Genomic DNA, 25,010 nt, shown 5'->3' on the forward strand with positions numbered 1-25,010 from the left:
AGCTTTGCTCTCAATCTATACACTTAACTCTCAATGTACCTGTATAATTCCTCTGAAAGGAGTTTCTTGTAGACAGCATATGTTTGGGTCAAGATTTTTTAATGTACTTTACCAATGTCTATTCTAGATATTTTAACATCTTAGCTATTATATATAATTTACCTCCCTTTATAATCCATGGAAGACTGTAATAATATTTCCACTACAAACCCTTATACTATCATTGTGTTATTTTTTTTTATCAGATCAGTGCTTTCCTTAAGCTATTTTTTAATTGTAGAAATTCTAAGATCCCATTCCCTTCATCTGAGAATGTCATCTGATTTCTCGTTAGAATCCACAGAGACTACAGAAAGTTACTGTGTTTTTTAAGAACGGAAGGACAGAACTATCAGCTTCTAATTGCTTCTTTTTTTTCTTTTCGGTCACACCATTTTTATTTACATTGTTTCTATGTTACATTGTTCAATATAGAAAAAATATGAATACATTGATAGTATTCTCTTTTAATTTGGTAATTCCACACTGTCAAGTATTGACTGTTTCTATATTGGGTGTCCTACCCAAATTTTTAAAAAAGTAAAAATGGACCTAGTGAATAATTCTTATTGCATCATGTTATTGATAATAGAATCAACACAATTATTTCTCTAAACTTTAAAAAGATTTATGATTAAACTGCTTACTGGCTCAGGGAGATGGTTTAAAAATAGAAATTAATTCAGTCTTTGAAAATTTTAAGGTAAGCATCTTAAAACACCTCAGTGACCAAGGAGAAAATTTATGTTCCTTACAAAGAGGTCAGCCTGAAAATCAAGTAGTGGACCCCACAATGGTTCTGGATATACCAAAATACAAATGGGGAGCTAACAGTTAACATAATTTTACTTCAGGAGAATCCACACTTCGAAGTTAAGTTTCTTTTAAAACTCCATTTTACAAATAGAATCAATGATTATCTCTTTTGGACATAATACTTTCATTAAATGGGTCAAACTCACAAATCAGTGATACAAAATACAGTATTTTCCATTACTTTTAGTTTAAGTACACTATGTACAGAAAGACAAGAGTTACCTATCTCAAGCTAAATCCAGACGAACAAATAGCTTGTTAAAAACCAGCATCAGGACTTATAAATAGTGCAGAAAATGCAAATGCCAAAAACATGATGCCTCCTATGATTATCACAGTTCGGACAGAGATTTTTTTGTGCTATCATTCTTCCTCCAATGACTGCCAATCCTGTGCACAAGCAATGTCCTACTGTTCCCCCAACTGCTACACCATAGGGGTCCTTCATTCTATCCCAGCTAGCCAGGTCATGACGAAATAAACGTGGGAGTTCAGCTTTGTCTTGAGACACGTGGTTGCTTTTTTACCTCTCTAGCTGCCAAAACAATTGTAGTGAGTTGAGAGCGATCTCCCCATTCTGCTAGAAATGTTAATGTAAGAGCTTGAACAAAAATGGGTGAAATGAAATGTAACCACTTTTTCTGAGGTATTGTTGTGCTTGTACCCGTTTCAACATCTCCTGGTCCATTCAAAAGTTTAGTTCGTTGAAATTCTTCATCTTTCTTCTTTAACTCTGCTTGAACTTCTTCCAGTTCCTCTTGACCCTCATTTGGACTCATCTTTAAGCCTTCCCGCAGCATTCGAATGCCAAAAATGGCAAATAACGCAGTTGAAACATAGTATGTATACACCCGGGGGATGACTGTGGTAGCATAGCCAAACAAAACCCATAGGCAGGTCATCAGGGCCAAGGCGAGCATGGCTCCAGCCATAACGGTCAGGCGGTTACAGCGCATAGCCATGATGGCAGCGATGAAGAATGTCTTGTCACCCAACTCAGACACAATGATGACTGATATGGCAGTGACAAATGCGTGGATAAAGCCCAGATTCGTTTGGGCAGATGGATCTTCTTTATTTGTATGAACTGGAGCTGCTGGTGTAAATCCTTTCTCAGCTCGGGCGGGATCCGGGCCCTGCCCGGCCACGGGCTGGGGCTGCAGCTGCTGGGCGGGCGCCGGGGGCTCCTTGTTCGGGTGGCTGAGGTCTTCATCCGGGTCCGCCCGGACCCCGATCAGGGCCCACAGCAGCGGAAGCAGCAGGAGCAGAAGCAGCCGAGGCACCGTGGCTGCAGGAGGAAGTGCGGGCGACTGGAAGCCTCGACCTCCGAGACACCCAGCCCGTCACGCCTCGTTGGCTCTCAGCTAGCAGCCCACACCATGTGGGAGACCGGAGTGAGGCGCAAGGCCGGGCGGGGCAGGCCGTCGGCAGCCGGCCTCGAGGTGGGCACTCCCCTCCGCAGCGGCCACATGCTAATTGCTTATTTCTTGAATCTACACGTTGGGACAAAGAAGTTCACATATTTCTCTGGATTTTAAGATTTCTTGTCCTTTGTGTTTAGTTTCAGATGTTTGATTATTATATTTCTTGGTGTGATTTTCTTTGGATTTATGCTGACTAGGGTTCACTCAGTTTCTTGAATTGTAAGCTTATATATTTAAAAAAAATGACAAAATTGGGAAAACTTCAACCGTTCTTTCAGCACTTTTCCAGCTCTATCCTTTTTCTCCTGTTCTTTTGGCAATCTCATGACTGATGCCAAATATTTTATTACAGCCCCAGAAGTCGCTGATGCTCCGGACACTTTTGTTCTCCTCTCACTCTAATTTCTCTTCTTTAGTCTATGTACTTGGCTTTGCTCACAAATGCCAGGCCACATTTGCACCCTGAGATTTTTCTGATTTTTGATGAAACTTTCTCTTTTGACTTTCCAGCATGTTCACAATTGCTCATAAATGGCATTAAAGACCTGAACAGACAAATTTGTTATCATCTTGGTATTGATGTGTGCTGCTTACCTTTCCTCCTTCAAGTTGAGACATTTGTGGTTCCTGTTATGACCTTTGAAATGTAACTAGCATTAGATGAAGTCAGAGAGGTGGGGCCCTCGGGTAGAATTAGTGCTCTTACAGAAAAAATAGAGAGACTCCTCTCTCTAACCCTGCACAGGAACAAAGAAAGAAGACTGTTAGCAAGCCAGGAAGCAAGTCCTCACTATCGTCTGAGTTGCCCAGCAATTCAATTTTGTAATCTTGGCTTCCACAACCATAAAAAACCAAACTTCTACTATCTAAACCTCCTGTTGACTGTAATAGCCTGAGCTGTAGGTGGTAAGTGTCTGTGAGTGCTCCTTAAACTGAGTGGGCAGAAGTGGAACTCTTGCTGTCTTTAAAAACTTCGGACCTCACCCCAGTAAGGAACAGAGGGCAATTTAATAGCAAAATGTGGCCAATAGCTAGTCTAAATACTAATCTTCTTAGATTTCAGAAGAAGCAGCTAAATGCAACACAAAGCAGATATAAGACTCAGTTCAACTTGTCTGTTGGCTCTCTGAAGGGAGCTTAGGGACTTGCCTGATAGCTCCAGATAAGGTTGAAAGTTCAAGTTCCCTACATAGCCTTGGCTAGTCAGGTTTGTGAGTGTGGCCTCACTTTTCTTCTGTGGTATTTCACCAGAGTAGAACAGTTTTGCCCACAAGTTTTATCTTGGTAGGATTTCCTGTGGTCTTGCTTGAAAAGGCAGGGTTTGAAGGGGCTTTCTGTCATTGACCATTGGCCCAGTTTCTCTGCACCCAATACAAGATGTGTGAGGCAAATAGAGAGCTAAAATCTCACCACAGATAATTCATGGAGGCTACCAGATTCCTAGCTGGCATTCTGGTCAGAATGGCTATCATCAAGATATGAACAACAAAAGCTACTGAGATGCAGGGGAAAAGGCAACCTAATATATTCATGGTGGGAATGTAATTAGTACAACCACTATGGAAGAAAGTCTGGAGATTACTCAAAACATTTAATATAGAATGACCCTATGATCCAGTGATACTACTCAAGCATTTATCTAAAATATGAGTTAAGATACAATAAAGATACATGCACACTCAGGTTCCTTGCTGTATGAGTCACCATAGTCCAGTTATAGAAACAGCCCACATGTTCTATGAACAATGAATGGATCAAGAAATATGTATACATACATGCACATATACATATACACAGATATATGTGTACAACTGAATTTTATTCACCCATCAGGAAAAATAATTTTATCTTACTTTTAGGGAAATGGATGATCTGGAAAAATTCTGTTAAGTGAGTAACTCAGGTTAGGAGAAGAAAAGGAGGCATTTTCTCTCATATGCTCCATTATAAACATGTATGAAATCATATACAGGGCCACGTGCATATTTGCATTATCAAACTGACTAAAGTATGGCATATGCAAGGGTGGATTCCAATAATAGGCAAATACAATCATAATATTCAATATACATATGTGAAAATGGAACCAGGTAACTTGAGGGGCTGGCTAGGTAGGGTTGAGAAAGATGGTGGAAGAATGATAGAAGGGGTGACACTGATCAAGACATATAGTCCCCATAAGTTGACATATTGAACAGAAATCTCTTTGTAACTACAGATAATAAAAATAAAGAGAGATGCTTCTTTTTAAAAAAAATTTGTCATTTATTTATATATTTATTTATTTATTTGTAGCATTGGTGTTTCAATGCAGGGCTTTGTACTTTTTATTTTATTTTATTTATTTATTTATTTTGGCCAGTCCTGGGGCTTGGACTCAGGGCCTGAGCACTGTCCCTGGCTTCTTTTTGCTCAAGGCTAGCACTCTGCCACTTGAGCCACAGCGCCACTTCTGGCTGTTTTCTGTATATGTGGTGCTGGGGAATTGAACCCAGGGCCTCATGTATACGAGGCAAGCACTCTTGCCACTAGGCCATATCCCCAGCCCGAGATGCTTCTTTTAATAGTCTTTCTCTTCACAGAAAGATGAGCAGAGTAGAGTCGAGGGTCATCACTATACAGAAATGATGGATGCATGATTTAGGAGCAGCAACGGGGAAGAAATGGATGAGTTATAAGTTGCATAATAGTGTGGCAGTGAAAACAGGTATCTCTTGTCTGCTGTGCTCATTACGAAAGGGCTGACATGGAGACAAAGAATTACCGAGGCAACAGAGGAGAGCATGATGAAGTAACAATAATTTAAGTAAAGGAGGTGATTGAGAGCTGGTTAATATCATATGTCCTGAGGAACAAAACCGGAAACCCTTTTATGAGGTCTCACATCAACTTGTTGAAGAGAAGTGAAAATAGTTTTTTTACAGTGAAATAAATGTGGTTCAACCCATTCACAAGAGATGACGCCCAAGTACTGAGAAAAAGACAGAGACTCTGAGCTAGCTTCTGCCACTCTGAAGAGACCTGTATGTAAGTTCTGTTGGAGACAGGGATGAAGGAGCAACAGGCACCGCCAGATTCCAGTGCCTGAGCTTTTTTCACACTCAGCACACAAGTAATTTGAAAGCCACAGCTCAGTACAGAATCCTCATTACCATCACTTTCCAAAAGTACAGGGAGAAAGGAGAGGTGAATAGTTGAAAGCCACTTCACTCAATGTACCTACTTTTGTTATAAGAGAGGGGCCAAGATAGGTACAGAGAAACTAGAGAATAAGAGATGTCTTGCCTTTTTAAGTCTCACACTCCAGAACCTAAGTGTGCATCCCTTTTAAGATCTCCAAGTGATTTCGTAAGTACAAGCGCCAGTTATTATAATTCAACATACAAAATTAATTTGCCACACATACCATCTTACTTATGTTTTCTGGAAGGAATTGTTATGGTAAATAGTAGTGGTCTCCTAACTACTATTGGCTGGACACCCTGGGTGTCAGAAACAACAAAATGTTCTCCCTTTATAGTGAGGCACTTTCTTATAATTACATTTTAGTCCCTAAATTCAATAATTATTTAGTACAATAATTAAAGAATCAATAAATGAAAATATAATTTAATATGTGATATTATTTCTCTCATCCTTTGATTAATTTTCTGAACACTGTTTTAGGAGTTAGTATCAGTACAGAATTAGAAAATGAGACAATAATTACATAAAATAAAATTATTGTTGCCTGCCAAGTAACCTTAATATAGTTGATGACACAAAAGAAGAGAAAAAGCATGCTGCATGAGAAATGAAAAGTGGAGGAGTAGCTGGTTCACAATGTACTACACATCACTACATCCTGGGTGAAGACAGTAAGGGCCACGTGGGAACAGTGAAGAAGCTTTGGTTATCAGTATCAGTGACCCAATTAGGCTTTTGATCCATCACCAATTCAGCTCAGTACTCGCTCTGTGTATTAGGGGCTCCTTGGTGAGCAGGACACAGCAAGCACATGCAAACTCAAAAGAGGTGGTCATCCGAGGGGGTCCAAGGAGAGAAGGAGGACCAGTGTCACAAAGAGGGTTATAGGTTTCAACCATGACCACAACAAATGGTAGTTTCTAATTAAGAGTCTAAAGGAAGAAGAGAGGTAATGGGATGCAAACGGGTTAGGCATCATGTAGAGGAGTCAAAGTCACGGGGACAAGAAGGAATCATCCAGGAAGAATGTTTAGATAGAAAATAAGACAGTAGAGAATACACGAAGAGTACTTACTTGCTTTAAAGGAGAAGTAGGAAAAAGCAAAACAAGTAGAAAGGCTGGGGGAATTGTCAAAGGGAACAAGGGGACAGAATGGTATTAAGGATGCAAAAGGGGAGCAGCATTAGAAATGAAAGCCTTCAGCAGTTCCAAAAGATGCAAAAGACAAAACTACACAGAGTACAAATCGTCCATTGTTGGTAACCAGGTGGCCACTGTAGAACTAGAAGAAAATGTTAGTGGCATTTTGTGGTCAGGTTAGGCTTCAACTACACCTTGGCTCTACCCATATTTGCATTCTCTGTCTACTTTAGCATTTATGTCTCCCACATTAAGAAATGCATGTCATAAGGAAAATGGATTTATGATATAAATATCTTGCTTAATCATATGCACTCAGTTGAAATACTTAATGCACTGGTAATGCAATTCTCCATGTTTCATAGTTCTGACTTTGAAAGGCTGTTTATATTACAGCATGACTATTTTACAGTCATTAAAATTATTTTTAATCAAATTTTTAAAAATAAAATACCTATAGTTTAACCTTAATTTGAAGATGTTTACAAGGCAGTTTATCAAGTAGATCACAAAAATGAAAAGCATACACAAGTGAAAATGGATACATGACATAGTGCTTGTGGATGCCTATAGAAAATGGGAGTTGGTTGTGGGTGAGCCTCTCCTGTAATCTTAGCTACTCAGGAGGCTGAGATTTGAAGATGACAATTTGAAGCCAGCTCAAGCAGGAAAGTCCGTGAATCTCTTTTCCCCAGTTAATCACACCACACACAAAAAGCCTAAAGAGGAGCTGTGGCTAAAGTGGTAGAGTGCCAGCCCTGAGCAAAAAAACTAAGGGACAATACTCAAGCTCTGAGTTTAAGTTCCAGTACTGGTGCTCGTGTGTGTGCCTGTGTGTGTGTGTGTGTGTGTGTGTGTGTGTGTACACGCATGCATGCACATGTACACACACATACACACACAAAGAAAGGAAGTGAAGGATGGAGGAAGGGAATAGGATTATTTATGGGTGCTTTCACAATATATTACAATTAACATGTATTTTGTAAAACTTAAAGAGTAATGGACAGGAATAACCAAGTACTATTATAATGACAGAATCCATTTCTTATCCTCCCACAAGTATGTTTAATATGCAAGTTCTTAGGCTTAATAGAAATATCTGTTCAATTTGCTGTGGGAGGCAGCTAATACAGTGCAGGGTGTCTTACATGGAGGCTATCTTACAAAAATCTGTGACCATGTACTGGAAAAATATTTCTAGTCATCAAAAAAGTGTGAGTTATATATATGGAACATAGGAAATCGAACAAGTGTTTGTCTTAAACATGGATAGCTCCCAGTGAGCCCTTGTAGGCTGCTTAGCAAAGTCTTTGCACATCTGTAACACTTCAGATTTGATAGATTAGCAATAAGACACTCAAAGAAAAACTAGATCACTGAAATTTTTATTAGTTTACAGTATGTGCTGGAGTGTTTGCACATATTTCTTAACTTTTACCACATGTAACTTCTGAGTCTGAATCTAGTAAAAAAAATAAGAATCTTTAAGAACAACAAATAAATGATCAAACCTAAAAAAACTCAGAAACCCAACATTATTTTGGGTCTCTGAAATGTAGTTAGAATTATAATAATGATTACTAATGTAATTATTCATTAAACATTCATTTCATTTATAAGTTCAATGAGATTCAAGTATAAGTTAAATAAGAGTAGGAACCATATCCATCTTGCCTTTAGCCATCTTTTGAGTGCCTGGTACAGTACATAAACTTCATTAAGTATTAATAAATGGATGAATGAATGAATGAGCAAAAGAGAGAAGAGAGGAGAAAAACAAGGTCAAGGGGAGTCTATCAGGAGGAGTTCCTACAAACATCTGCTTCTCAAGGAAATTTCCAGTTTACTATATCTCATAGGTTAATACATGTGGTATGGATGACAAGGTAGACAAAGATTTCCCTGTCATAGGAGAATATACAACAAGCCCCCTAATTTTTTTCTCCTCTGAGTCTAAGCCATCCTAAGCATAGTTGACACTAGACCCAGCAGTAGGGGTTATGTGTTTGTGTGGTTGAGAGTTGTCAAAGGGACAATAGGAAAATTGGTATGTAGGATCAATTCACCACAGATCATGCCACTTTGATTTGTCTTTTGTTTTGTTATTATTATTTAGCAGTACAAAGGGTTACAATTCTAGAAATCAGGTTAAGAATACAGTGCTTCTTGGTCAATATCATCCCTTCCTTTGTTCTCCTCCATTTTCTCCCTCCCATCTCTACCCTCAAGTTACATAGTTCATTTTTCACATAATGTACATTGAATATAATGACTAGTTGCCCAACCTTCCTCCCTCCATTCCTGTGCTCATCTATTTGCCCATCCCTTGAAACAGGTTGCCACTCCTGGTATTTGTGTTGATAAACATATATTAGGGGCTGGGAATATGGCCTAGTGGCAAGAGTGCTTGCCTCATATACATGAAGCCCTGGGTTTGATTCCTCAGCACCACATATTAAAAAAAAAAGGGCCAGAAGTGGCGCTGTGACTCAAGTGGCAGAGTGCTAGCCTTGAGCAAAAAGAAGCCAGGGACAGCGCTCAGGTCCTGAGTTCGAGACCCAGGATTGGCATAAACAACAACCACAAAACATACATTAGCTGTTCAGAGGAGTTATGCCTTTGGATTTCTCCCCTAAGTATACTATTCTTTCATCAGTTTACTTGTGTGTAAATGCATTAAGCCCTGTATAGGTTACTATGCATAGTTGTATATTCTATCTAGCTCCCACATATGAGAGAAAACATGCTCTGTTTGTCTCTCTGAGTCTGGCTTACTTCACTTATCATGATTTTCTCTAACATGATTTATTTCTTTTTAAAAATACCACCCCAGGGGCTGGGGATATAGCCTAGTGGCAAGAGTGCCTGCCTTGGATACACGAGGCCCTAGGTTCGATTCGAGGCTCAAGTGGCAGAGTGCTAGCCTTGAGCGAGAAGCCAGGGACAGTGCTCAGGCCCTGAGTCCAAGGCCCAGGACTGGCCAAAAAAAAAAAAAAAAAAAAAATACCACCCCACCAGAGAACACATGGGCTTTACCTTTTATTGAGAATTCTACTGTTTCTTAGGTAGGTTGTTGAAAAGGGAGGAGGGTGGTATAGCTCTGAACTCTTTAAAATATACATATCTCAGGGAAAAGCAGGTAAACTAGCTGGACAGGTGCTTGTCCTGTGTGGCTAAGACTGGCTGTCTACAGATAAAGGAAACTCTCCTCCTTCAAAAGTGAGTGGAACCTTCACAACAATGTAAGACATTCTGTAGCATTCTGTAGCATCTTTGCTTTGTTTTCTCATCATCTTAAAATTCGACCATTTTTTTGGTCCCATGCAAGTCTGAAATTTAGAAATCTCTAACTGCTTTTCATATATATTCGAATTTCTTCATGTTGAAAAGGTGGTTCTTAGGTATGAAACATTGGTGTAATTGTCTGAGAGAAACTGCTAAGTTTGCTGCTGAATGGTAAGAAGATGAAAAACACAAATTTCTCTCATAAGTTGAAGAAATTTTCTTCCAAATAATGTTTCTTAAAGAACAGAATCATCTGAAGCAAACAAATGTGCTATGCTATTTGACAGACATAGAGCCTTGAAAATAACTGGCAGTCTAGTGAATTGCAAACACGTCCAGACTCAGATATTAGTATATTTTGTTTCTTAAGTGTCCTGAGACTACATATCATAAACGTTGTCACATGGATGCTAAGTACAACTCCAAAATTAAATTTCCATAAAACTCAAGACAAGTCATGTGATTCTTATTACAAAACTTATTTTGACCTTGTAGTAAGAATATAATTAATTTGAAAATATAGTATTCTCCGAGCTCTCTTGATGAAGCCCTGAAGCCTAGTTGAACTGAGTGTTCTGTAAAACTATGCTTGATCATCACCAAAGAGGCCAGATGTCCATGCTGGTCAGCTAGGGTTAAAACTAATGTGAAATCTTAAATAGAGGTGCTGCTGTTGAACTTTCCAAACAAGATGGGCCATGACACATTTGCTTGGTGATTTATCTGTGAAAGTTATACTATGATCTTATAATAAAATATCAATGGGGCTGCTCTCAGTACATGATTTATCGGATTTCTTTTTATCCTACATGCCAGTGAAAGGGATACAATATCTAGTGGGCTTACTTTTTCATTTACTATGCGAAAAATCTGAAAGAAGAATAATATGATTATAGAAAGATAAACTCTTGCCACTATCACTGAACAGTAACAATAAGCCGCAAATGAATTATAATCTTGGGGAAATACATAATTTTCTCATGGATCTCAAAGAAAAACATATAGCTGAAATCAAAAAGATCAATATTGTATGACACTTGAGATATAAGTACAATATGTCATCTGTTCTGGATTCACAGTAATTGTGGGGAAGTTCAACCAGCTAGCACAGGGATAATTTAGAGTCATTACGAGAAACATGAAGTCCGTATCAACAGAACTAGGCAACTGCAGCTGCCATTCCATATTTTTTGAGAAGATTTGATCTGTTCTCTGATATAAACTGTAAACTTTGCCTTGGAGCAAAAATGCCACTGGGTTCTTCTCCAACACAACGTTCTAAGAAATGGATGAATATATTTGCAAAATATTTAGCAAAAATATTTTGTAGCTTAACAACTCAAGAACGAAACATTCGTTTCCACACAGATAATCAAAACAAGGACATCTAAGCTGGAAATATTTTTGTTTGCAATTGAAACACATGTTCTGGCTGTCAAAACATTTCCAAATAAAACATGATTTTTGCAAAAGGTATTTAATTTGGCAAATATGTGCCTGTGTAGACACAGACTCAAAGTAATTTAGAATTATGTATGTATTCACAGGAATTGGAAATAATAACTTCCAATTATTTACATACTCTGTGGAAGGAACTGAACAAAACCTTTATATTTATCATCCAATTTATCCCTTATTATTATTAAAGTGAGGAACAGGAAATCTGAGGACTAGAAAAGTTAAATAATTTGCTCACAGTTTCACAGATAGTAAAAGGCTCTAACAATTGGACTAATGTTATAGGCAAAATAAAAAATAACTTTCAAAGCCTAAAAATAGTTTATATTCTCATGTAACAAGAAAACTAGAAGTAGTGAGCCCAGGGGCAGGACAACATTGTTGAGTATCTGTGGAGGATCCTTCCACCTTCCCTCTGGTCCTCTCCATGCAGCCTGTCCCTCTACTAGTTGCTGCATTATTCAGAATGGCTACTCTGCCTGTAACAGTGGAACACAACCCAGGAAAAGAGAGGAAGAAGTAGCAGGCCAGATGATTTCTTCACAGCTGCAAGAAAAGCCAGGCAACTGAAGAAGGAGTTGTCATCATTTTCTTGGAGGGAAGTTTAACAAACAGTTTTCTACCATGGACCAGGTAGTAAATAGGGTGCAGTCCACACAGTCTCTGTCACAACTCACTCTAATCCACGGAGGTGGAAAGCCTGCACAGCCAATGCATAAATGAATGAGTAAACAGCTAGCTATGTCTGAATAACAAAACTTTATTGAGAGAACTTTAGTGTTCAAGGTGGAAGCTGGAAGATTCCATATGAGGAAAGTCAGTTTTGAAAAACCCAGTGGCTTCCTAAACATCTCACTTCCCTCTAGGAGCAAAGAAGAAATTTGTCTCTCAGTTTCCACATTCCACTAGTGTACCTGCTTCCACTATTGGCACCAGCAAGGTTGGTGCAGGTAGAGCAGAGTACTTCAAAAGTTCTTTACATTGAATGTCTCAATGGTGCTTTACAACATCCTTTCAAGGTACACAAATTTATGACTTCTCAGACCTCTACTTACATATAAGAACCAAAGTTCAAAAGAATAATTTGCCAAAGAGCACAGTTGAGATTTCAGCCCAAGTCTGATTCCTGTGCCTAGGTTCTCAAACTACCAGCTGAGATGGACTGTAACTCACTCCACTCTAACCTCAGTATCTCAGTGTTTCTTTCTGAAGCAGGAAGACTCAGGACACCCATAAGCAGCTCCTCAGTAAAACAGTGTAGTTTTGAAATGGTAATGATATGACTAGCTCTGCCTGCTAAGCACCTAAACAAGACCAGGGCAGTAACTGTGCCATCATCGGCCCTGAACATCTCTGATCACAAAGCTCTTAATACACTGGTTGCCCCTGAGCAGAGTCAGAAATAGTTTCCAGAGGAGTTTCTTCTTGTAACTCTTCTAACCTTTGAGAATAAAAGGTTTTCTAACGTTGGCAGGTGTCACATTCCCTTACTGTAAACTCTTGAGATAACTGCAGGTTCACCGACAGTTACAAGAAATAATGGAGATCTTGCATCCCCAGTAGCCCATTTCCTGCACATGTAACCAGCCAGGAAACAGGTGCTGACATGGTCAAGGCACAGAACATTCCAGAGCCTCAGATCTCTTAGGTTGCCTTTCTCTAATGTACTCCCCTGCCCCCTTTCCTACCTCACTGACTCCTGGCAACCTGTCACCTGTTCTCTACTCCAATAATTCTTCCAATTCAACACAGTTATATAGATGGAATCACCCAGTATGTGACCTTTTGGAACAGAATCTTATCATCACCGTAATTCCTTGGAGATGTATCCCTCTTGTCACTCATAGAGATAGCATTTTCATTTTTATTGCTGAGAACAATCCCACATTATAGATGCTTTGAAGTTTGATTATATGCTGTCCAGTCAAGAGACATTCTGGATGTTTTCAGCTTGTGGTTATTAGGAATTAAATTGCTATCAACATTTGTGCAGAGATTTTGGTGTAAGCACAATTTTTTATGTCTTTATGAGAAATGCCAGTAATGGCATAGGTATGTTTGTTGCTTTATGTCTTTGTTCTTGTAGTTTTGTTGCTTTGTGGGTTGTTTTTTTTTTTTTGTTGTTGTTGTTGTTGTTGCTGTTATGCTATATTGATCACGTTCTGAGGCTCTGGCCAAAGATCAGTGGAACCATCTTTCTTTTTTTTTTTTTTTTTGGCCAGTCCTGGGCCTTGGACTCAGGGCCTGAGCACTGTCCCTGGCTTCTTCCCGCTCAAGGCTAGCACTCTGCCACTTGAGCCACAGCGCCGCTTCTGGCCGTTTTCTGTATATGTGGTGCTGGGGAATCGAACCTAGGGCCTCGCGTATCCGAGGCAGGCACTCTTGCCACTAGGCTATACCCCCAGCCCGGAACCATCTTTCTTGACTAATTTCCTACACATAATTTTCACAGACTAGGGCCAAGCACCAACCAGGAGTAACCCCTATGCCTCAAAACTGAGAACTCAGAACAATTGTTTTAAGTTATCCAGTCCTCATGGAGCCAGGGAAAATCATCCAGCACTGCCTTGCATGCCACACATAGTACCCTCTCCCTTTTCTTTTCTGTTTGCTACCACTCTGGCTTGAGCTCAACTTCCTCCATGACCTTGCTGGGTCAAGACTGTACTGGAGGCTATGTATTTGGTTTCAAAGCTGTAAGTGATCGACTTCTGCCTTTTTAATCTATTCTGGGTTCACTGATAGTGTTTTGTCAAAAAATTAATCTTAAATTTTCTAAAACCTCCCTTCCCCAAGTGCATTTGGTAAGATGCTTATTGAGACTTATAAAAGGTAACTCATTTTCCATAGTGGCAGTACCTACCTACATTTCTACCAGCAATATATGCATGTATCCGATAGATGTATTGTCTTCTTCCTTTTGCAGACTTAAAAAAAAAATCAGTGAGGACATCTTGGGAACTGGATCACCAGTGGCTAATAAATTTTACTATGTTTTGCATAAATTAATATGAACATATATCCTTTAGCCTGTTGATACGATTAGATACAACATGGATCATTTTCAAATGTTGAAGTAGTTTTGGCTATCTGGAATAAATCATATCATCCTAGTATGTAATACTTTTCATATGTTTCTAGAATTAGTTTGCTACTATCTTGGTTTATTTGTATATGAACACCTATAGGAGTTGGCTATCCTCATTCAAGTTTTGCTTTCCCTGGGGCTTGGTGTGACAAGTAATACTAGATTATGTTCTTGAATATAACTAGATGTGGGATACTACCTAGTAAGATTTTGTGTCCTGTGTAACCTTCTCTCTTTAGGAGGAACATATATCTTTGGTTGGTGAGCCCAGCATAAGGATCAGGTGGATGTGTACATTCCTTCAATGTAACACTGACAAGTGAATCCCTACTTCCACCACCTCACTGTCTTTTCAGTAAGTGTACAGATCATCTCTGTGATGGCCTGGAACTCCCAGGAAGAGGAGGAGATGCAGGGCAAGGCAAAAGCTCAGTTTCCAGCTGAGCCTAGCTGAAAAGGGTGTGTGAGAGTGCTGCTGAGTGCAAGTGGAGGCTCAACTCCATGCTAGACCTGCTGTCACTGCTCAGCTGAAGCAGGCAGAACCTCAGCTGGCATGGTCAGGGAGAGAGGTAGGGACAGCTTCCTGTCCAGTCCCTCCTCTAACACCCAACAGGAGAATCTGATCACCTGTATGCTTTGGAGAAGCAGGGTGAACGATCACCTTCCCACTCTGGCCTCTTCTGAGACCACATGGGTGGGTAGTAGAGGACGTGCTTTTGGTCTATTCTTACTTGTCTATAATAGGACAAATGTGATAAAGATACCTTCTGTATTAGACTACCCTTTACCTAATTCTGTGCCTTAAGGAAACTATTTTCTTGGAGCTATTTTATTCCTCCATCTATTCTATTATGCCTTCAACTATTCTCCACTTGATTCCAGATTAGTGATTTCTATACTTCCTTCTTCTAGGACATGGGAAACAACAGAGAAGCTTAGAGAAATTAATTACCACAAGTTGCTAAGTCCCTAGGTGGGCTGCATCTCCTGTCAGAGTGATCCTGTGTTCTGTTGTGTTATATTCCAGGGAATTTTAGTCATAAGGAGGAGAACTTCTGAGAACAGAGGCTGCTCTACTCCAATAGAACACAAAATTGATATATACTTTATGAATGGATACTATGTGCCAATTATAGATAGATCTGCTTCTATCCTCATGAGGCGAACTAAATCTTAATGGAAGATTAGAAACAACTGACATAAAATAATCACAATAATCTGTGATGAATGTTTTCACAGAGCATATTCAGACCACCTGACCCCAAATAATGTCGTTCTATCTTCTTCCGAGTCTACATAGTTTAGTTAACAAAGTCCCAAGGCATACATATCTGAAAGATAAAGGGTTTAGGTAATCAAATGTTTATTAGCAAATATTTAGGAAGAGTAGAGTACAAGCAGCATGATGCATTTGGAGAGCAAAATGATATAAGGTCTTGCACTCATACATCTTGTCTTCCACTGTAGACAGAAACAACAAACATCATGCCTAGAGACTGTATACTGCATTCATTCATTCACTCATTCACTTATTCAATTCACTCAGTATAGATGCCTTGCTGGGAATTCTTTGTGTATAAATCACTACTGGTACAATTTGTTATTTTATTTATAAATCCAAGTTTTATTTTTCTGTTTTGCCAGCGGATAGCAGGAGTGCACTGGAAAGCACCATGGAGCCGATAGGAGAAAGAGAACAGAGAGAGGGCAGGGTGGTGATGCTGAAGGCCAGCTTCACAGTGTGGAAGCTCAGTGCATTTTTCTGTGCAAACAAATGAATCCTGACCCAGGACAGCTCAGCGCACACATGCCTCAGTGGGAACAATGCCATTAGCTCTATTCCAAATCCCACGACAACTATGCATGATTTATGACAGCTTCATTATAGAGGAGCTTTTTCCCCTCTGGAAATGTTAATTTACAAATCACAGAAATTGCTACTTTCATCAATAACAAGCAGCTGTGACATTTTTTTAAAGTGCTAGAGAGAATAAAAAACAAGGTTTGCATTTCAGCTCTGGTGTTTTAGTAAACACTAAGGTACAATGCTCATTGAGCTCTGGTAACCAATGATCTCTCCTGTGAAATGGGTGTGGCAATTTCTATCTTTCCCCATCCTCTTACAGAGCTGTAGGGAAAGGCAAACCACTTTTATAAACATCAACATGTAATTTTTAACATCTTAATCCTCATTGGTAGATCCAACAGATAATTTATAACTCTACTAACCAAATTATTTTTGTAGTTGATGTGATGGTATTACAAGTATTACTCTGTTTAATGGTATACCACAACTATCACAAAGACCCCGTGAACTGCTTCACCTTCTTAAACTATCTTCCATCTCCTGGCAACCACTAGTTTTCCTCCATCTCTATCATTGCAACATTTTGAGAATGTTACAGGAATGGACTCTCACAACATGTAACTGGTGAGGTTGGATTTCTCACCTATCACTAAGCCCTTGGGTCGCACTTGGGTCACACTGCCTGTGTCTTTAGTTCATCATCCTAATTGCTGGCTTGCTTATTCTTCCATCCACCAAAGAATAACGGACTGTTCCTAATTCCTTGCTAATTACAAATAAAAGGTTTAAAATTTAGCTATTACAAATGGGGTTTTTATGAGCATGCATGTGTACCTTTTTTTAGTGAACATAGGTTTTTATGTACATACAAATGCCAAGTAATATGATGGATAGGTCATATGATCATTTTGTTTTATCTTTCAAGAGACTGCCAAACTGTTTCTCAGAGTGGCTATGCCAGTCTATATACTGACCAGTAATACATAAGTGATTCAATTTTGATGCATCTTGATGGCATGCAATGTTGTTACTGTTTAGTTTTATTTAGCTGTTTTGGCATTTTGTGGTGCAAGCACAATGTGGTTGGAATGAGATCTCTCCAAGGGCTAATGATGCTGAATGTGTTTTCACATACTTACATGGCATCTGTATATCCACTTTGGTGGAATGTCTATTCATATCCTTGCCAATTTTCTAATTGGATTTTAAACTACTAAATTTAAAAATTCTTTACAGATCCCAGCTACAGCCCCTTTGAAAGCTATATGGTTTGCAAACTATTTTTTTTTCTCCTGCTATTCCATCCTCTTTCTAGCATCCATCCCAGGGAACTGTTCAACTTTGATGAAATCCAACTGATGGATTCTTTTTCATTTCTAGATTATACTTTCAGTGCCACATCTAAGAATTCTTCATTAATCACAGGATCATAATGATTTCCTCTAACAGTATCTCTAAAGATTTATACTGTTATGTTTTACATTTAGATTCATAATGTACTTTTATTTTTCCTTCTAATTTGGAATGTTTAAGTCATTTTCCCCCTTTTTAAATTTTCTTTTTTTCCAATTTGTAGACATCTAGTTTTTCTAGCATTGTGTGTTGGAAAGATTATCCTTCCCTTCTGTTAAATAGCCTTTACAATTGCCCTCCAAGTGCTGGAGTTATAGGTAGGTATAATCATGCTTGCATCATACTGAAATCTCTTTCATTAGGACTCATGGTCTCCCAACAGATGCATCACATTGGTCAGAGGACTCCTAAACTCTCCTAAGACAAATTCTTTTTAATTTATTGTGTTTGGTTTTTCACCTACTCTGGTCTATAACTCACAGGCCCCGTAATCCTCCCATATCTTAAGAAGCTACAACTGCAAGCAAGGCTTGCAGTAACTCTGCCCAACTTCAGATTTGTGTGTGTGTGTGTGTGTGTGTGTGTGTGTGTGTGTGTGTGTGTGTGTGTATTTAACTCCTGGAGATTGAACCCAGGGCATTGTACATGCTAGGTAAACATTCCACCCTTGAGCTACATCCATAGTCCTTCTCTTTATGGGTAGAATTTTTGCATTAAAAATTTATTTATTGTTATTGTAAAGGTGATGTACAGAAGGGTTGCACTTACATAAGCCAGATAATGAGTACATTTTTTTGAAAAAAAGTCTTTCTAGTTCTTCCCCTCTCATCCCCACCTACAAGTGGTATAATTCATTTTCAACATAGAGTCCAGTGAGTAGCACTGTTGCATTTGTTCACCCTTTGTTCTAATTTTTACATTTCTGTTGTGACTTAAAAATATACTGAAATTCTTTGAGTCTCATGGTGTCTGATAAAACAATAGAAACATTTTGCATAACTTTCACCCAGATTCCATTAAGTGGTAAGATTTTTACATAACTAATAGTTACCCAGAAATGGACATTGGTAGTGACTCTTGCTGTAGAAGAAGAAACTTTTCTTCAAAACAACTGGATTTTACTATATGCACATTAACAGTGATTGAAAGTGTTTTGTCCTGATGTGACAATCTTTACAAAATCATAAATTTTGTTAAAGTTATATTCAGGGACCTTGAAAACACATAGTTCTGCCAAAGGAAAGAAGCTAGAGGATATAGGCGGGGCTCAGCTAGGTGATGACAATCACATCTTTCAAGCTAAACTATTAGGGGAATAAGATTCCATATGTCACCGAAGTAGTCTCTGACTAGTCAATAAAACCAGGAAACAAAAAAAAATTTAAATGGTGGCAAGATATACACAATATTATCATGTCAACTGTATTATCTAATAACTTTAAGCACATTCACAATGTTGTATAACCATCATCACTAATTACTCCCCCAAATTTTCTTCATCCCAAATGGAAACTCCATACCTACTAAACATTAGTTTTGCATTCTCCCCTTCTCATGTCCCTTATATTCTACTTTGTGACTCTGAATTGGCCGATTCCTGATACTTCCTAGAGGTAGAATTGTACAGTACTTGATTGTTAGGATGTTTTCACTAAGAAGGTAACATTTGAACTAGGTTGGAAGGTGGTATAAATTGAGGTACTCAGACGCCTCAAAGAAGACTAAAGAAACAAACACTGAAAATAATGACTAAGTAGATTCTGGGTATACTTTTTTTTTCCTTTGTGGAACTGGAATCCAGAATCATACTAGGCAATTGCTCTACCACTGAGCTACATCCCAAGTTATTTATTTATTTATTTGTTTGTTTGGTAGTACTGAGGATTGGATTCAAAACCTCATACTTACTGGGCAAGTACTCTACTGCCTGAACCATGCTTCCAGTCGCTGGTCCTTGGTTTTTCAGATAGGTTCTCACTATGTAGTTTAGGACCCCACTTTGTCCTGCTTCTTGTCTCCTATAGTTTGGGTTTACAGGGGTGCCCCACTATTCACAATATGAATACATTTTGAAGAAGGAACCAACAAGGTTGTTCTTTGTCTGTGAGACACAAAGCTGTCAAAGATGATAGCAGATTTTTGGTCTGAACAATTTGAAAGATGATGTTGCTATTAAATAATACAACATAACACGACTAATATGATATGGATGGTATACATTTGGGCCATGGAAGGAAATTAGAATTTGAGATATCTATTAGCTTTCTAACTGTAAATGTCCAGGCATGATGAGGTCAGAGCAGTGGCTGCCACAGTATGGTCTAGGAACCAAATGTGAGATAGGCCTGCTTTAACACTGCCTGTGTAGCATACTGTGCCTCTGTCAGGAACAAGAGTACCAAGAAAATATCCCTACTCCCTACCACTTAAGTCTCACTCAGTCTTCTGCCTGAGTTTCCCAACTACATTTTTTTAATCCACTGTGAGCTGAAGCTGGCTTCTACTATCTTGTAAGAGCCAACTTTGTGATTCTCTGTCTATCTTCTTGTAGACTAATGCCATACTGTTAAGTTGAAACCTGCTGTGGTTGGGGGCATTTACCCCTCAGATTTTGTCAAGAATGACCACTTAAGACTTACCCTGGGTTAAGGGCCATTTATTGAACTTCTACCAGCACATTATGACCTCAGCCTCTTGCTTATGGGATGTAGTCCTTCCATCTCAATGCATCAACTTGTCTCCTGCACCAGAACCTCCAGACAGAAAAGCTCTTATGTCATTACATTCCTTGCCCATCGCAAGCTCACCACTTCCAATTTCCATTGCACATTCTGGGTCTGCAGCCTCAACTTCAGCAAACTTTGCCAATTTTCAACCTCTTCTCTAAATGTGTTTTTCTTCTTGTTCTACAAGAATCCTGGTTCACTCTGTTGACACTCTTGCCTAGAAGCTCTTTTTATCACTCTCTGTCCATGGGGCTTGGAGGTAGAGTAGGAGTCCTCCTGCTTTATTACTATGTGGTCCACCCTACTTCCCTTCTCTAGCTGCTTCTATCCTTAGCCTCTCATGTCATCCAGCTACTTTATTTCCCACTAGATCTTCATGATTGCCTTCACCTTAAATCTAATCAATCTACCATCCAAAGATATTTCCATTCCTGTTGTCTCCTCTATTCCTTTGTGGATTTCAAGACTTCAATATCATTTCTAAACACCATAATCACACAAATCTCCCTATTGTCAATTACTACAAGGCTCCGTGAAATAATCCTTTGTTCTGAAACTTTCTATTATGTTTTTGTTGTTTTAACCCCGGTAATGGGGCTTGAACTCAGGCCCTAGGCACTGTCCCTGAGCCTCTCTGTGCTCAAGGCTAGCACTCTACCACTTCTGGCACAGCACCACTTCTGCCTTTTTAAAAATTAGTTTATTGGAGATAAGCATCTTATGAACTTTCTTGCCCAGGCTGGCTTCAAACCATGATCCTCACATCTCAGTCTCCTGAGTAGCTAGGATTACAGGCATGAGCTACCAGCTCCACACTATTCTAAGTTTTTTTTTTTTTTGGCCAGTTGTGGGCCTTGGACTCAGGACCTGAGCACTGTCCCTGGCTTCTTCCCGCTCAAGGCTAGCACTCTGCCACTTGAGCCACAGCGTCGCTTCTGGCCGTTTTCTGTGTATGTGGTGCCGGGGAATCGAACCTAGGGCCTCGTGTATCCGAGGCAGGCACTTTTTGCCACTAGGCTATATCCCCAGCCCTATTCTAAGTTTTAATGAGATAAAGTTTGCTTTGCTCTTATCATTTCATCAGGAATGATCTCAACATCCAAGAGGAGATAATTTAGACTTTGGCTTTACAGTTCCCAAATGAAACTAGCATCTACACATTCCTTCCTTGGAGTATGTACCTTTGCCTCTGGTTTGGTGAAGTGACTATGCCTGAAAGCACACACACACAAAGCAGCAGGAATGTAATCCAGAAAGGAAACCCCAGGTGGATGGCAGACCTATCAGCTACCCAGTCAGAAAAGCTACCAGTGCACAAGCAAAGCAAAACATTGGAAACAACAAACAATAAGAGAGTAGGACTACACCAAAAGGTCTCTCACAATAGATTCAAACCAACTCCTGTGGAAATCTGCCATCAAGGGCTGTTTTAACATAGTTAAATATCTGATTATAAATTATTGAGTTTTTTAATTTTCTAGGAGCGGATAGGACACAGAAAGGAAGAACCAGTCAACAGCAGATTACTCCAGGAAAAAGACCCTGAGAGTCTATACTTCTATTTCATCCTTCTCCTCTATGGCCACTGTCTTACTCTCAGATCTCTACAGAGTGACTGATTTTCTTGATCAGGAACTGCTCCCCCAGGGTTTGCCATGGCAATGGTCACTCTGGTTTATACTTCCATCCTATCAAATGTATTCTATAACCTGTCAGTAGGATGAGAGTACTACGATAAAAATCAGGTCCCTTGGGCATGCATTCATTTTCTGAAAAGCTTGGTGCACCATTGAAATTTTGGAATTATGCTTCACAAATTAGTTCAACACTAAAAGAAAGAGCCTTACTTAAGTACTTCAATTATAAGCAAGAGCTGCTTTGTAGCTTAAAGAAGAGAGAAATGTTTATTCCCTAAAAATGATTGGGGGAAAAAAAACAAGGATTCCTTGGAAGGAATTTTTTTTTTTTTTGGCCAGTCCTGGGCCTGAGCACCATCCCTGGCTTCTTCCCGCTCAAGGCTAGCACTCTGCCACCTGAGCCACAGCGCCCCTTCTGGCTGTTTTCCAGCCAGGGGAATCGAACCGAGAGCTTCATGTGTAGGAGACAAGCACTCTTGCCACTAGGCCATATTCCCAGCCCCACTTTGAAGGAATTTTGAAAGATACACTTAGAAAAGTTGATGCACTGATTCAAGACTTACTGTTTTCATCCCCAAATCACTCCAGCCATGCAGGCACAAGCACAGTATCACACTCATACGGATCGCCCATACATTCTCCTTGTTTCTCCATGTCACCTCCTATACACTAAGGCAATCCCTTCTAAACCGGGCACTGGGATTAGTTCTCTGTCCTCCTCCACCTGCATTGCATGTCTAACCTCTGCTGAAGACACCTCAGGCTTTTCTTCAAGAATTCTCAGTAAGAAGCTGAATATATCTTTAGGTGTTTATGTTGGCCAACCTCCAAGAAAGCCAGGACACAGAAATGCATCTCAAGGTCTCAATGCATGGAGTGCATGGTGGGTACTTGCTATGACTCAACACTGGCAGACAGCCCCACTGTGGGAGCCATATTGCAGAGACTCCTGTTCTCACAGGCAGTGTAGACCACCTCCTCACCATTCTCCTGCCCCTCCCTCCTGCAGTCCTGCAGGCTGATCACCATAAGATAGCCTGACAAACATGAGCAAGAACATGTCATGAAGACCTCAGGAGATCTAGCAGAATGGTAAAGTCTTCTTGGATTCCAGCCCAACTTCAGAGCAACCTTCTCAGTTCTGCTCTAAGCCCCTGCTACTCCTACCTGTGTCAGCTCTAAGGCAGAACTTAGCCTGGTGGTGCTCCTTACGTTACCAAACATAAACAGCAAGCAAGCCAACAAACAAAATCTCCAGAACTTCGCAGACTACTAAGGGACCCAATTAAATCAAAAGGGAGAAAAAACAAACAAGAAATGGCTTCAATGTTTCCCACTGGCACTATGGGTTTCATTTCCTGCTCTTAATTTCTATTTTAGGTTTTTCATGACTGTCTCCTCAAGGATTATATTTTTCTGAATGACAGTAAGAAACAAACAACAAAATGTGTTTGATTAGCTAACTTCCCCAAGAAAGACAAGCTTATTTTAAATAATCTTAACTTGGGTTTTGTTTCCCTTTAGCACAGTCTTAAACTGGTTAACAGAAGCAACTGTAATCCCACAAAAGTACAGACTGCATTTCCTCATTGATTCAGAGGAAGAAAGGACAAAATCATGATTGTTTTACTAGTTCATTAAGTAAAGGGGGGCACAACAGCAGCTACAGTCACAAGTGACAAAGTACATTATTCTGTCTCCAGGGATTTCTAAATGGATTCTAGATCTTTTTTTTTTTTAAATAATGCATGATTAATGACTAATCTACAACGTCTTAGAAAGAAAGCAAGAAATGGTCTTAATGTACCTAGCTCACAGAATAGAGTCAATTAGATTTCAGGGAACATTGGGCCCAATTTTCTCCCTGTACCATATGAGGAAATTAACACCTAGACAGGGGTGCTGAATCAATACTATGTCAGAAATAGGAGGGAAAGCTGTATCATACCTTTGTTGAAAGTTTCTTCCTTTAACTAACAATTTTTAGTGAGCAGTGACTACAAAAACAAATTGCTGGAGATCAGTGATGAGATGAGACAATCTAGTTGCTGGTACTCTGGGAACTATGGGTATATCAGGTGAAACAGTCCTCCAGTAATTAGCTACACACCCACCTACTTTAATTATAACTGTGACGATCTCTGTAAAGAAAAACACAGATTGTGCCGTAAAAACAAATACAAGAGAATCTAGCCGTGAACACAGGGAAGATCTGTTAGAGAAAGTTACTTTGAAATGAGCACTGAGGGGTAGTCATATAATTTATTTCACAAGCCAACAAAGTGGGACATATAAAGTGAACTAGTGTGTTAACTGATCTACAAGAGACAGAAACCTGGCCTGCGGTGGGCCACCCAGGCAGTAAGGTCCCCTTATTATTTAATTATTTTTGCCAGTCCTGGGGCTTGAATTCAGGGCCTGAGCACTATCCCTGGGCTTCTTTTGCTCCAGGCTAGCACTCTACTAGTTGAGCCACAGAACCACTTCTGGCTTTTTCTGTTTATGTGATACTGAGGAATCGAACCCAGGGCTTCATGCATGCTAGGCAAGCATTCTACCACTAAGCCACATTCCTAGCCCAGTAAGATCCTCTTAGAGCAAAAGGGTGAGCTAGCATTTACCAGGTGCAATTAGGAAAGCATCCTGCACCAAGTAAGGGTCAGTGGGAATTCCAGATCACAACAGGCAGCTCAGTCAAAGAGACTACCTGACCCTCTGCTGCCCCTTTATGTGCGTAATCTAATTTCATTTCTGCAACAACTTTAAGAAGTTGACACCAGTAATTCCAATACAAATCCACAGATTGTGGGAGAGAAAACAGGAGCATCACAAAGGAATTTGGGAGGGGATGCTAAACTATTTTACATACTTGATTGGGGGGGGCAGAACAGAAAGTTTGTATGGGACAAAATTCAAAAAAGTGTATGCCAGATGCTGGTGGCTCATATCATTAATTCTAGCTACTTGGGAGGCCAAGACTGGGATGACTGAGGTTCAAGGCCAGTCTAGGCAGAAAAGTCCATAAGACTCCTTCCCAACTGAAAGTT

The 25,010-nt window shown here is 39.6% G+C and overlaps 2 protein-coding genes and 1 long non-coding RNA gene across 4 annotated transcripts in view; all 3 read right to left on the minus strand.

The window, feature by feature from the left end:
- The window catches only part of Sdk1 (sidekick cell adhesion molecule 1), a 788,311-nt gene that overhangs the window by 407,723 nt on the left and 355,578 nt on the right, over positions 1–25,010 (minus strand). The window lies entirely within an intron of this gene.
- LOC125356534 (transmembrane protein 165-like) lies at positions 844–6,364 on the minus strand. The gene is given in 4 exon segments (XM_048353091.1): positions 844–1,209; positions 1,211–1,297; positions 1,383–2,143; positions 6,229–6,364. Coding segments are annotated over 4 exon segments (1,080 nt in total). The 3' UTR covers positions 844–1,113.
- Positions 13,476–14,260, minus strand: LOC125339059. Its single transcript, XR_007208389.1, has 2 exons — positions 13,766–14,260; positions 13,476–13,546 (listed from the first exon to the last, which is right to left on the minus strand). It is a non-coding gene; the product is annotated as an uncharacterized LOC125339059 (long non-coding RNA).

The sequence above is a fragment of the Perognathus longimembris genome, chromosome 1 (assembly GCF_023159225.1).
Source record: "Perognathus longimembris pacificus isolate PPM17 chromosome 1, ASM2315922v1, whole genome shotgun sequence".
In the NCBI taxonomy this organism is placed as follows: domain Eukaryota; kingdom Metazoa; phylum Chordata; class Mammalia; order Rodentia; family Heteromyidae; genus Perognathus; species Perognathus longimembris.